This window comes from Lissotriton vulgaris, chromosome 1_1 (assembly GCF_964263255.1).
Source record: "Lissotriton vulgaris chromosome 1_1, aLisVul1.2, whole genome shotgun sequence".
In the NCBI taxonomy this organism is placed as follows: domain Eukaryota; kingdom Metazoa; phylum Chordata; class Amphibia; order Caudata; family Salamandridae; genus Lissotriton; species Lissotriton vulgaris.
Genome location: NC_141685.1, coordinates 614846134 through 614858919, shown reverse-complemented (window position 1 = coordinate 614858919; position 12786 = coordinate 614846134). Strand labels below are relative to the sequence as shown.

The following is a 12786-nucleotide window of genomic DNA, read 5'->3' as shown; positions in this document are numbered from 1 at the left end:
ATTCAAGCTTGGCTGTATTATCTCAAAATCTCTTGCAGGCCATGGCCCCCTTTTTATTTCCTCCCTTCTCCACCCGTATGTTCCTCCTCGCAATCTTCGGTCATCCCACATGGCCTTGCTATCAGTTCCCAGATTTAAGAGGAAGAAACACGGTGGCCTCAGGTTTTTATTTCTAGCCCCATCTTTTTGGAATTCCCTTCCCCTTCCTCTTAGGTTGCCTTCTCCATACTCCAGGTTCAGATCCCTCCTTAAAACCTTCCTCTTCACCGAGTCCTATAACTAGTTGTCAATTTCACGCTCTTTTCTTTGTTCCCTCAGCACAAGCGCCAAGAAACCTAATGGTGTTAGTTGCGCTCAATAAATTCATTTAACATAACATAACATAAAGATCCAAGACAAAATGACCACTTGCACCTAGAAATAAAGTTATAAACCATGTCAGCAAAACTAAATGGTGCTAGTAACAAAACTGAAAAAATTACAAAATTTGCTAGGGGGAAAACCTTTGCTGCTAGATTAAATGTGGCAGTAGCTTATTTGTTTTTAATAAATATGGTAGTCAATGTTGGCACCTGTCATACCAACAACATTAACCGCAGTAAGCACTGTTGACACCTTCCTTGGATAAGCGTGCCAATCGCTGTTGACATATGTTGCCAGAATGTACGCCAAATACTTAATACTGCACTATAAGCAATCATGATAATTGGTAATAACACTAGATGGCGGTGGCGCTGTTCCCCCAAGAACTGCAATGGTCCTAAAATTACATGAAATGGTAAGTCGTAATGATCACTGACTGTATCAGCTATAATCCTCCAAAGATAGAGTAACTGGCCTGAAATTGACAAAACTGGTCTTCACCACTGCCTCACAGGTTAAAACAGAAGTTTCAAATAATACTGCATGAACTTTAGCGGGTGAGTGATGCCACATACATACGCCATAATGCTCTGCATGCTCTCCACTGCTGCACCCATGTAGTAGTCCATCAAGCAGTGAAAAAAGACCATGTACACCACAGTGGCTTCCTGCAGTATAAGTCAAGTTTGTGTTGCACTGCGGAAGCCGCAGTGCAACACAAACTTGACTTATGTGGGAGAAATGCCGTCGGGAGAGCAGGCTTGCCCCAGGCAAAGCAATGAAACTACAAACAAGATGAAGGACAAAAAACAATATCAAACCGTGCAATTCAAAAAGAATCCCAGGGAAGATCAAACATTCCGTCAAAATCCAAACCAAAATGCCTCAAAGACTTCACTTTAACGTTTTGATGATGCCTACGCCCATGAACGCAGCGTACCAACACTACGTTAGCTGGTGGAAGATCCACAGCTCTTAAATATCATGCTCATCGACAAAATTATAGTAACGTTTCTACCGTCTGCAGAGCTTCCTCTGTATAGATAGTTTATTGTACAAAGATGTAAGAACATCAGGTGTAAAGGAGGATGAGCTCCAACTGTCCACCCTAGAATGGCACATTGCCCACATTCCATTACAGATTCTCACTTAAACCATTGGCTACCAATTAGGGTTAAAATGAGAAATTCCTCACATTCGATCAGCACCAACTGTCCACCGTAGAATGGCACATTACCCACATTCCATTACTAAACCAATGACTAACAATTAGTGTTTAAGTATACTTTATTGTGAAGACCTATATGAGGTCTTCTTTGGCTTCCTATATAGTACAGACCAGAAGTTACCTATGTCTACGTTATGCCACTTGATAGAAATAGGGGACTAATGTTCAAGAAAAGCTAGATGTAGCACCTTGCCTCGCCCCTCCTTTATGCTGATACCCAGTAATCTAGACTTCAGCCTAGCACTGTTGTGGGAAGATTTCTTGTCCTGGAAAGACTGAGATATTTTAACCTTAGGAGATTTCCTCCACCTGATCTAGAAAAAGAGTTTTGCAGCGTGAATCCTTTCTGGATTCACATGCTGTGTATTATTCCGCCATCTAGTGGTTGGGTCCGAAATTGTTGTATTTTTTCTTTTTGTTGTTGTTCCTCAAAGGACCCATTGTACATCAAGAGGTTGGTGCCAGCTGACTCAATCATTATTTCTACAGCCAGGAAAAGTGCCAATGTACCAACAAATGTTTGACCACCGCCTGACAAGGAGAGCAAGAGAATGGACCTTATGGGGAGAAAGGTCAAAAGGAGTGCAGCAATTCAGTGGTGCATTGCAAATTGAAATGCATTGATAAAACACAAGCATTTCAGCATTGTGAAGAGGTAGAGAACTACTAAAGCACCTGCTTGAACAGTTCCAAAGAAGGGCAAACCACTTAGTGAAAAGTAAAGAACATGGCAAACACATTTTTAAAATCAGCCCTAGTCGCTGCAGACACATCTAGCAGACAGATGATGATCGGCATTACCGAAAGAAGACGTATGGCTGAGAATATCAGGTTTCAAGCCAGAGGTGTAGAATAACATACTAAACTCACCGTTCGGGGGGGGGGGGGAACAGCTGTTTGGAAGCGTCGTAGATGAGAAGCTGAACCAACTGAAAAGAGACAATGAAACAGCAAGTTCTATAGGTGCACTACAATTTAGGGGCATGCGTAGAGGCACACCCTCAAGGAGACCAGCAGGCAGAGGTAATCATCAACCCACAGCCGCACAACAGACATACCAGCAACTTACCAAGGGGTAAGCCACGGCCAGCAGCAAGGGCAGTAACAAAATTGGTAGTTCCAACAGGGAAGACCATCCTTTCGAGGACGCCCTTGGGAAGAGGGCAAACACAGCGAGGAGGACCACAGACCACAAAAAAGTGACTGCATTCAAAGAGGGGACCGCTTAACAAAAACATCTGAGTGGACCCCCAAACGCACTAACAGAAAAAAGAATATATTCTTTAAACAAACAGTTCCTCCAGCATACTACACCAGTAGGAGGCAGGTTAAAATACTTCCTCCACAAATGGATAGATATCACGTCAGACAAATGGATATTAAACATCATACAGTACGGTTACTGCATAGAACTGACAAAGTAACCTCCAAACAAAAAAAAAAAAAAAAAAATTCAGAAAAGGAATTATCCTAGTTACTCCAGGAGGTGAAAGAACATCAATCCAAGGAGGCCATAGAAGAAGTATCGCAAAGGGGAAAGGAACTACAGCATTTACTCAACGTACTGCCTAATTCCAAAAGTAGACGGAACATTGCGTCCAATACTATACCTGAGGTTTCTCAACAAATTCATAAAAATACAAAGATTCAAAATGACAAAGTTTCAAGATGTCAAACCTCAATTTGCAAAAAGGAGACTACATGCAACCATAGACTTAAAAGATGCATACATGCACGTTAATATGGAAGTAGGGTTAGGCAAATTAACTCCTGTTGTAAAACTATTTGTGATCTATAAGCCACTTAAGGGCATATATATACCACAAACAACACACATTGTAAAAAACTGTGAAACTCACAAGATAACGTAAAACGTGGACAAGATTGTACGAAGTAATGTTTCTGAATATGTATAAAAACACAGGACAGAGTGTGGTACGGCGTGTGGCCTTGTCCTAGATTCCAAATGTTTCGAAAGGAGGTATTGAGTCGCAATGAAGGCACATTTGGCCATCCAATACAGAATGATCCATCAATCACAATACTTGGACTAAATTCATATAATACAGAGGATACAAGTAAGAATGCTTGGACTATAGTGACCAATGCGCTATTAGTAGCAAAATAAGCTATTGCAGCTAGCTAGAAAAAAGGAAGTCCACCCACAGAAATAGACTAGTTGAGGACACTTCTTTAAGTAATGGCAATGGATATTTCATCCTATGCCTTAAAAAATATGAAAGGGATATATTTTGCATGGCAAAGACTACCTACAACACAGAACTCCATCTCTCACATACCCTAAAATACTGCAGGCTCCTACAATGTACTGGACCTCATTCAATTAAGCAATTGTTTTGACATTCCAAGCATTGAAAAGTTGATCCCTTGAGGTTCAAGGGAGAGGTTAACAAAGACAGATGTTTTCATATTTTGATGTATATTTGATCAAAAGGTTTTACATTACTATATTTTATTCCATGTCATGTGGGAGTGGTGGGTGAGAAACAGGGGTGAACATCCAGTAGTGTAAGAAGTTGTACCAATGCCGAAAGGAGTCAGTGATGTATTGTTTGTCCCGTCTTTTATCATTTTGAAAATAATACAAAAGTGTTACTGAGGTCACCATTAAAGGAAATGGTGATCTGCAGTACAAAAATATTTACATTTTGAAATCGTTTTATACAAATAACCTCTCCACATGATCATAGTTTTTTAAATAACGTGTTTCATTGAATTCACATTTGCAAACATGAGTTCAAGTCTATATCTTGTACAATGTGACTTGAAAGTCCAGCAAGGTAACCCAAAGTAGAAGTTGACACTTGCGCATAATGCCCCTCCTCAACCCTTCCCCTCTCCAACCTGGAGACCTTTGAAACCTTTCGGTCTTGTCCTCATAGTGTTTTAAGTTGGGCTTGTGCTCTCAGCAGTTTGCTGCCTTACCTGTTTCCCATAATGCTTAATTGGTTCATCGTTCCCCGTCCCCTTGCATTCTATTGCCGTCTCTCCTCAATTACCTTCACTAGCATTTATCCTTATCCCAGCCATCCCATATTTTGTCAAACTTCCGTGGGCATCCCTTGTCCTTTCTTCACACTTTCACTTTTGGCCAGCAGGTGTCCCAGGTTCACCAAGTGTTTCTGGTAGGCTGGTAGGTTTGAGGTCGCCCCATACACCCAGCAGGTCTAGGAACGCCTGCTCTTCTATCTGTGTTCTCACCACTGTTTCAAACCTAGTCTGTACCCCTGTCCAAAACAGGCAAATCCCATAGTGAGTATAGAAGTGTTCCCTGGTGGCCACAGTCTTGGAGACACTTGTCGTCTGTTGCCTTACCTGTTTTGTACAGTAACATTTGGGTATTGTACACTCTGTGTAGAGTTTTAATTTGAATCGGACAGGAACTTGACTGTATTTCCACTACTCAGGGAATTGTAGGGCTTCCCTCCAGTCAGTCTCGTCCACCTCTTCCACATCTGTCTGCCAATGTGCACCAGAGTTTGCTCAGTTCTCCCTGTGTGTTCGTTATGAGTGTACTGTACATTAGGGGAAAGCTCCTTAGTGGCGATGTGTCCAATTGCAGTCGTCTTTCCAAGGGGACTCTTCCATTGTTTCCTACCTCAGGGGAAAGCGGGCTGTAGTGCATGGCGCAGCCGCAGGTAATTGAATATCTGTTAGGGTGACATGATGTATTCCTTCTTCAGGTGCGTGAAGGGTGCCATGCCATTTCTCTTTCAGGGGATACTCATTAATAGTCAATAGCACTGAATTATCTCCGCCCATGAGCGGGGACCCGGAACACATAAACAATATACATATATATGTGTAAATATAACCCAAAGTACATAGTACTAAGTACCAGGCCTCATTCAAGTCCCATCACCTGAAACCCAGCAGAGTGTTGACTGTACCCATCTTAGACTTGAGCCACAGAGAAGTCTTCGGGGTTAGTCTCCTAACGCATCTCATTTCCCGTACATGACTATGCCAGATAGTGATCACTGTGGTGGTTGCCTTGGGGGGGTTTAGTAGATGGACTATCGCTGTGAAGAGCATGAAGGTATCACCCCCCCCCCCCTCCCAGCCCAACATCAGACGGAACGCTGGGTCGTCTCACTTGTTAAGGACTCCCACCTTAGCTGCTTTGTAGTATTTCTTTGCATTAGCAGGGCAATGCCTCCCTCCCATACCAAACATTGAAGGAAGTGTGGAGAGTGCTACCCTTGGCTGACTGCGCCCCAAAGGCGGGGCCTCAGTATACTATCTAGTGTCCGAAAAAAGGTGGATGAAATAAGGTACGGGCAGATGTGAGTTGTGTATATAAATCTGGATAGTGCAATCATTTTGAAAAGCGCCACCCGGCTCATAAGTGAGAGTGGCAGGGCGCTCCACTGTTTGATATCTGCCTCTAATTTGTGGAGCACCAGTTCTAGGTTGTCTGTGTGGAACTTCTTTTGTCGTGGTATATCCACAATCCCAGGTATTTGATGTGGGTGATTGTGCATTTCAGGGGCACGGGTAAGGATGGCGGTGGCTCCCCTCTGCCCATTGAGAACAGTAGGGATTTATCCCAGTTCATGCACAGTCTAGAATATTCCTCATATATATTTTGAATATCTTGCCCACCCATGCCAGCAAGAGCTCCGGTTCTGCCAGGTACAGCAAGCTATCGTCCGCAGATAGCAATATCCGCTCCTCCCATGTGGACCCTCATCTCCATCCCCAGATCTGGACATCCACTCTCATCCCTTGTGCTAGTCCCTCCATGGCCATCGCGAATAGCATAGGTGACATGGGGCAGCTCTGTCTGGTTTCGCGACTTATTGAGAAGTCTTGGAATGTGATTCCGTCGACTTTGATTTGTGCTCTAGTATTTGATTATATAGCAGCTTTACCCACTTAGGGAAATTCAGCCTGATGCCCAGTTTCCTGAGAATCTCGAAGAGCAAGGGTCATTCCAGTAAATCAAATGCCTTGTTTGCATCTAGTGAGGCCACCGCCAAGGGGTCTGTCGGTCCGTCTGCCAGTGCTATGTTACGTTGAGCTTCATGGATCTGTGTGGCATGAAGCCAATCTGATCAGGGTGACCCAGATCCAGAATCACATTGCCCAGCGGTTCGCAAGGGCCCTCATTAGAATTTTAGTGTCTGTAATAAGTAGCGAAATTGTCTGCTAGGAATCCCATCAGTCTCTAGGTTACCCTGCTTTGGACATGAGTACCATTGTGCACCGTCTAGGTTGTTGGAGAGTGTACCCTTACTGTGGGCCTCCGTGAACATCCTAAGTAGGGGTGGCACAATCTCGTTGGACATTGTTTAGGAATTTCACTGGGATTCTGTTAGGGGCTGGCATTTCCCCCAACTGTAGCTGCATGAGGGGCAGCTGTACCTCATTCAGCCTAAGATAGTTTTCAAGATCATGGGCCCTGTGCCTCTTCAGCTGTCTACAGGGGCAGTCACGAATGACCTCCTGCAGACCTTTATCTTGCCTCTGGGGTTTCGCAGCATAGAATGGCCTACCTATATTCTGCTAAAGAGTCCGCTATGACCTCGCTGCCACGCACTGGCAAGTCATCTTGGCCTATTAGGATGGAAATATAATTACTCTCTCGCTCCATGGTGCTGAGCCACGCCAGAAGTTTTCCTGCCTCATCTCCTACTTCATATATGTGTGTCTGTTGAGTGATGTAGGTGTGTCTAATTGCCTCAATGAATTTGCTCAATATTCCTCCTGCTTCTGTGTCATACAGGCTTTCAGTGTCGTTGCCAGATATATTCTCTCTCCATCACCAGTAGTTCCCCCGGCAAACTTTGCTCCCCTGGCCCACTTGTCCCCCGCTTCACCTTATATAATCACTCTGCGTACTGTAGCCTTATAGTACTCATACAGTGTGGGTGGCTCTCTTTCTGTCTTTGTGTTATCCTCCAAATAGTGTTTAGTGGCCTCCCCCGTAGATGGTCTACTATCTTCTTTTGGGAGAGGCGCCAATCCTCCATCCTCTATTCTCCTTCCCCTCGGTCTCCGGGTTTCCAGGCGGATACTAAGAGGGAAGTGGTCAGAGATCCCTCATGTAGGTATTCTGCATCCTCTGAATCTGTGGTGGGTGTTTTGTGGTGTGAAGTAATAATCAATGTGACAGTAGTTGTTGTGTTCTCCAGAGTAGTAGGAATATTCCCTCAAAGGGCTGTGCTGTGTCCCCAGATGTCCCCCGTGCCTAATGCTTGTGTAAAGTGGTGCAGTTTCCCTGCACAGGCAGGTCCCCCCCCCTGCTGGTGGCTTGATCAATTCCTGTGTCTAGGGTCATGTTGAAGTCTCCTCCCATTACAATCAGCACCTTTGGTGATTCAGAGAGTAGTCTGCTAATGGAGTCCAGTGTCGCTGACTATAGCCCTGGTGGGGCATACATTTTCACCTATGCCATTGTCTCCCCTCCCATTCACCCAGAATTGCAGTCCAGTCTGTCTGCCCATGTCCTGGTGACGTGAAAAGGAGTCTATTTCGTAAGTAGAATTCCTACTACCTGGGTCCTGTGGTGTACTCTGCATGGCTCCATACAGTGTATTTCCCTCTGGGTGAGGCAGCGTAGTAGTTGCCTTTCATGTGTGTTTCCTGGTGGAGAACAACATCTACAGCATATTTATTGAGGGTCTTCGTCACAAGGCCTCTCTTTGTTGCTTCCCAGGCCATTAACATTCTGTGTCAGTAATTTCAATGTGTGGCTCGTCATGTTTGTGGCGTTGAGTCTCTGTTTTCGTACGGCTCTGTCCTTGCTCCGGGTTATGCTTGTAACTTGCCACCCCCATCAGCCCCACCTTCACCCGTGCATTGTGTCCTACTGTGTAATTAAACTGGTCACCCAACACCCACCCTACCATACCATGCTGCTTCCTTCAAACTTCCCGCTTCCCCAATTCACGGTACGGAACTACTGCCACATGTGTGTCTATCACTTGTTCCGGGAGTTGTCTCTTCCTCGGTGCCGGGCTGCCACGTGCAACAGATTGGTGCTTAGTACTGTGGTCTGTGCTGCTGCTACCGATCACTGAGTTAATCGTGTCCTCCTCGTGCCCTCTCCCCAGTCAAATGACCTCGTCCACTGTCATTAGTGTAATCCTGGGTGGTGTCACTCGGTCTACCTAATCTCCCAGCTGTGCCTCCTCCTCAGTGGTTTCTTGCTCTCGGGTGAGTGTCTCCTAGCAGTTTGTGATGTCCATTGAGCAGTCTCTCTGTACATCCGCCACCACTTTAGCTCTCTCCATTTTGGCTTGGTCTTTAGTGGGGGCCCCCATGGCGTTTTTCTGGGGTCTGCACCTTCTCCTATGTTCTGCCATCTTGTGGGTCCTCAACTTCTGGTAGTGGATGACCCTGACATTCCAGCCATTCCCTTCACTCCACCACTTTTAAGGAGAATTGTGCAGTATCATTTTTAATTCTCAGCTTTGCCGGGAACAGCACCGCATATGAGAGGCCCAGTTGGCGCAGGTGTCATTTCACCACAATAAATGTCTCCCTTTACCTTTGTACTGCAGTGGTGTAACCCGGGTAAATGTGGACTTTGCTCCCTTCCACCCACCAGGAGACATGTGCCCTGGCTTACTATAAAATAGCACCCCTGTCCCAGAAATTAAACAGCCTTGCCACTGTAACTCACGGTGGTGTCCTTGGTTGTGGTGGCCTGCTCAGTACTCTATGTGCCCGTTCTACCGTGAGCCCGCGTGAGGCTTTCTTGTCTAGCACCACAGATGCCAGCCAGTCTTCCAGGAATAGTTACATGCTGGAACCTTCCTCCCCCTCAGTGAGGCTGACCAGATGGAAATTGATGTAACGAGATCTCCCCTCACCGTCATCCACTTGCCCCCTCAGTTTGCATTTCTTCTTCTCAAGGGCTTGTATGTGGGTGGTGTGGTCTTGGATGTCTGTATTCACCTATAGCAGATCAGCTTCCACTCTGTCGCCCTCTCCATGAGCTTTTTGTGATCGGCTCTTATTAGCACCATGTACAGTGCCACCTCAATTTTACATTCCAAGGTCACCTTGGTATCCTATATGTCTGCTAATATGGACGTTGTATGTGCGCCCAGTCCCACTCCTTTAGTGTGCCATCAGTTGGTCTCTGTTGCATTGTGGCCGAGGAATGCCTTTCCTGGGGTCAGTTTGTGAACTTTGGGCCGCACCATCTTGGAGACGTTGGCTGATTATGGGCCCATCGGCCATAGTCTTTCTGCCCTAGTCAGTAGGAGTATTTGGGGATGCATTCAGCAGTGGGTCTGCCTCAGACAGGTGCCTCTGGTCCGGGGCTGAGTCAGGCAGTAGTGAGTTCTGCGGTTCTCTTCTACCTGCTGGGTGCGCCACATGCACTTATGGTGCCCCCCCCCCCCCCCCCCCCCCCCTCCAGACCGGCTGTGCTTCTGCACCCCGGGCGCGAGCACACCACTTGTTTCAGTCTCCTTCTTCATGGCCCCTGTAGGGCTTGCGTCCCTTTCATTCCCCCAAGATGGCCCTTCTGCGTGATGGGACATAGCATTGTTGTGGACTAGACCCCGATCACGTCCAGGTATCCCCATGGTCCTTAGTGGATGGATCACGTCTCTGTGCTGTACTGCTGGCTCATTCAAGGGCCCTTTTCTTCAGCTGGGGTCTTGCGTGTCCTCACTGCTGGGGGCCATATGGGGGGGGTCCGCCTCTGTGCCCCCACATACCACCTCAGCTCTGGGCCCAGATGAAGGTCCACGGCGGCCTTTCTCATGCTTGCAGTCTCCAGTCCTTGTCCTCATTCTTGGAGGCCTCTTCCTTCGGTCCGTTTGGTCAGTGGGGTCTCCTCTGGCTTCTTGTGGGCCCCTCGCACCAGGGTTTGTGTGTCTGGCTGCTTCTGGGGAGGCAACGCCTTAGGGAGAGTCCTCCGCTGGACACCTGCACTCCTTTGGGTGTTTCACCGCCAGGTCCGGTTTGTGAGTGGCTGCGATGACTACATGGCAGCTGCCATCTTTTTCTTCACACTACCGTCCCGGGGCGGTCTCCTGGTCCATTTCAGCCCCTCCTTGGGTTCCGCGGCCATGTCTTCATTCTCTTGGCCCCCCCAGTGGTGCCGGCTCGTTCGTGTGGCAACAGTGGTCTATTGACCGCCAGGATAGGTGTTTTCACAGGCTCAGGAGCGCAACCATTACACCACAGACTTCATGCGGCCCAGGCCTCACCCCTCCCAAATGATCATTCTAGTTCTCCAGTTAGGTTGAAATTTATGCATCATGTTTATTTAATATGATCTCTCGCATGTCTGGATTTAATTGCCATTAAGAATATGACGAATATATTTTGAGTATTTTTTTCCTCTTAAAAAGCTGATAGTGTATTAACTGAAAATTTACAAATGGGTGAAATCTTTGCAGTCGTTTATAGTCAAACTTTAATTCAGAATTGTTGTTGTTTTTAGCTAAACAAAGCATTCCAAGAAGAGGAGTCACCTGCAGTCATTTACTGCATCAGCATGCAGTGGTTTAGAGAATGGGAAGGATTTGTCAAGGCCAAAGATAGTGGTAAGTAAATACATCAGTGGGCCTTGTTGAATTGCCGCAGCTATGTTGATTTCTAGGGTAAAGTTTTAATTTCTTAATGTCCTTGAACATCATTCAAATGGTATTCGCCACAAAGCAAAAGTTGTGCCCCATCCATGGATCTTTTTCTTTCACCCTTTGTGATGCGCAGGATCCCATAGATGTAAAACGAATATCTAAGGTGGTTTGCAAACATGTCCTTCCAGCAGACTTTTTTGCCATCCTTCCCTGCTGTCCTTTAGGAGGAAGTGTCAGTGAAGCTTACACGGCTGCTGTCCACTTGAACATATGTGCATATGAACAACACGTGCATATGAACAACACGTGCACTACAGCAGGCAAACAGGAGTATGGCCAACTAATGCCCCTTTTTGTTGGAAGGAAAATTCCTCCAGTTCCAACAAGATAAAGCATCTTCTCATAAAACTGGATCAGTATACTTTGCCTACACTGATGTATATCATCACATAAGTACAACAATGTAAGGACTTTTTTGGCATAGTCAGAAAGCGCTATTGCACATTTAAAAAGAAACTGAATGGCCATATGTAATAAATTGTCATATTGATAAAAATGGATACAATCGATTTATTTTAAAGGAGATATCTGTATTTATCATATCCAGATATTAAACAAATTATGAGCAAGTATAATATGAATTTTATTTTGTGTCATCTGTTCAGAACCTCCTGGCTCAATTGACAATACTAAGATTGGATTCTCCAAAAATGGTCAGAATACACTTCGACAAGGTAAGGAGCTTTTAACGTTTACATTTATATTGGTTTGTTTTTTGGGGGGAAGAATATACAATTTTACGACAATGACCAGTGTAAGTGGACAATTTATCATTTCTTAATCAAGCATGAAAAATTATGTCTCTTTATTATAGTTTCATTTGTTATCGTCCGTGACAACTTTTCCCTTGGAACTATAGTAAGGCACAACAGGTTCTTCTTTAATGGGTACACGGTCCTCGGCCCACTGTGAGTCAATACCTAAACATTGTGTACTGTCTTCAAATAATATTTTCCAGTATGGCCTAATGTGCCCTTGGGAAAGCTGCCGCATAAAATTAGAGGAAATATTTTTTCAAAACACTTGGCATTTGGATGGCATACATTTTGTTTCTGGGCGTGAGTGCTTAAGTAACTTAATTATTTACTTCAAATGATGCAAAAAAAACAGAGTTGCTCTTCAGCAGTGCCAACGTCAAGACAGGTTAAGCAGAAATGTGGTAAGCTAAAAAGAAAAGAAATGCCAACAAAGAAATAATGAAAACCACGATCTAAAAATCAAAACGGATGTCGAGGTAGCTCCCCTATTACAAAATGAAATTACAAAAACAAGTTAAAATAGTAATAGGACAAAGTGACCCACATACCCCTCCACGCTGTGTAGGGTAAAAGAAACAAAAGAAGGACTTGATGAGTCGAAAAGTGATTCAGCTCGGTGGCAAACTGCAATTATTCCTGCTAATAACATAGGGCTACTACTGGCCAGAGAATGTCACTCGCCGATGTGTTCAGCCCTGCAATGTGTCCAGATTACCTCATCTGATGTGCAGTTAAAGCTTTAGGTTTCCATGAACAAACTGATATTCTCCCGAACACCTTCATATGCTTGGGTACCTCCTCAAATGCT

General features: G+C 45.2%; 1 protein-coding gene across 2 annotated transcripts in view; it reads left to right on the top strand.

The window, feature by feature from the left end:
• The window catches only part of USP33 (ubiquitin specific peptidase 33), a 325757-nt gene that overhangs the window by 255828 nt on the left and 57143 nt on the right, over positions 1-12786 (top strand). For both annotated transcript variants that reach the window (XM_086954140.1, XM_086954147.1), the window contains 2 exons: positions 11022-11124; positions 11826-11894. In XM_086954140.1, coding sequence (XP_086810266.1) covers positions 11022-11124; positions 11826-11894 — 172 coding nt within the window. The remainder of the gene's footprint in view (positions 1-11021; positions 11125-11825; positions 11895-12786) is intronic.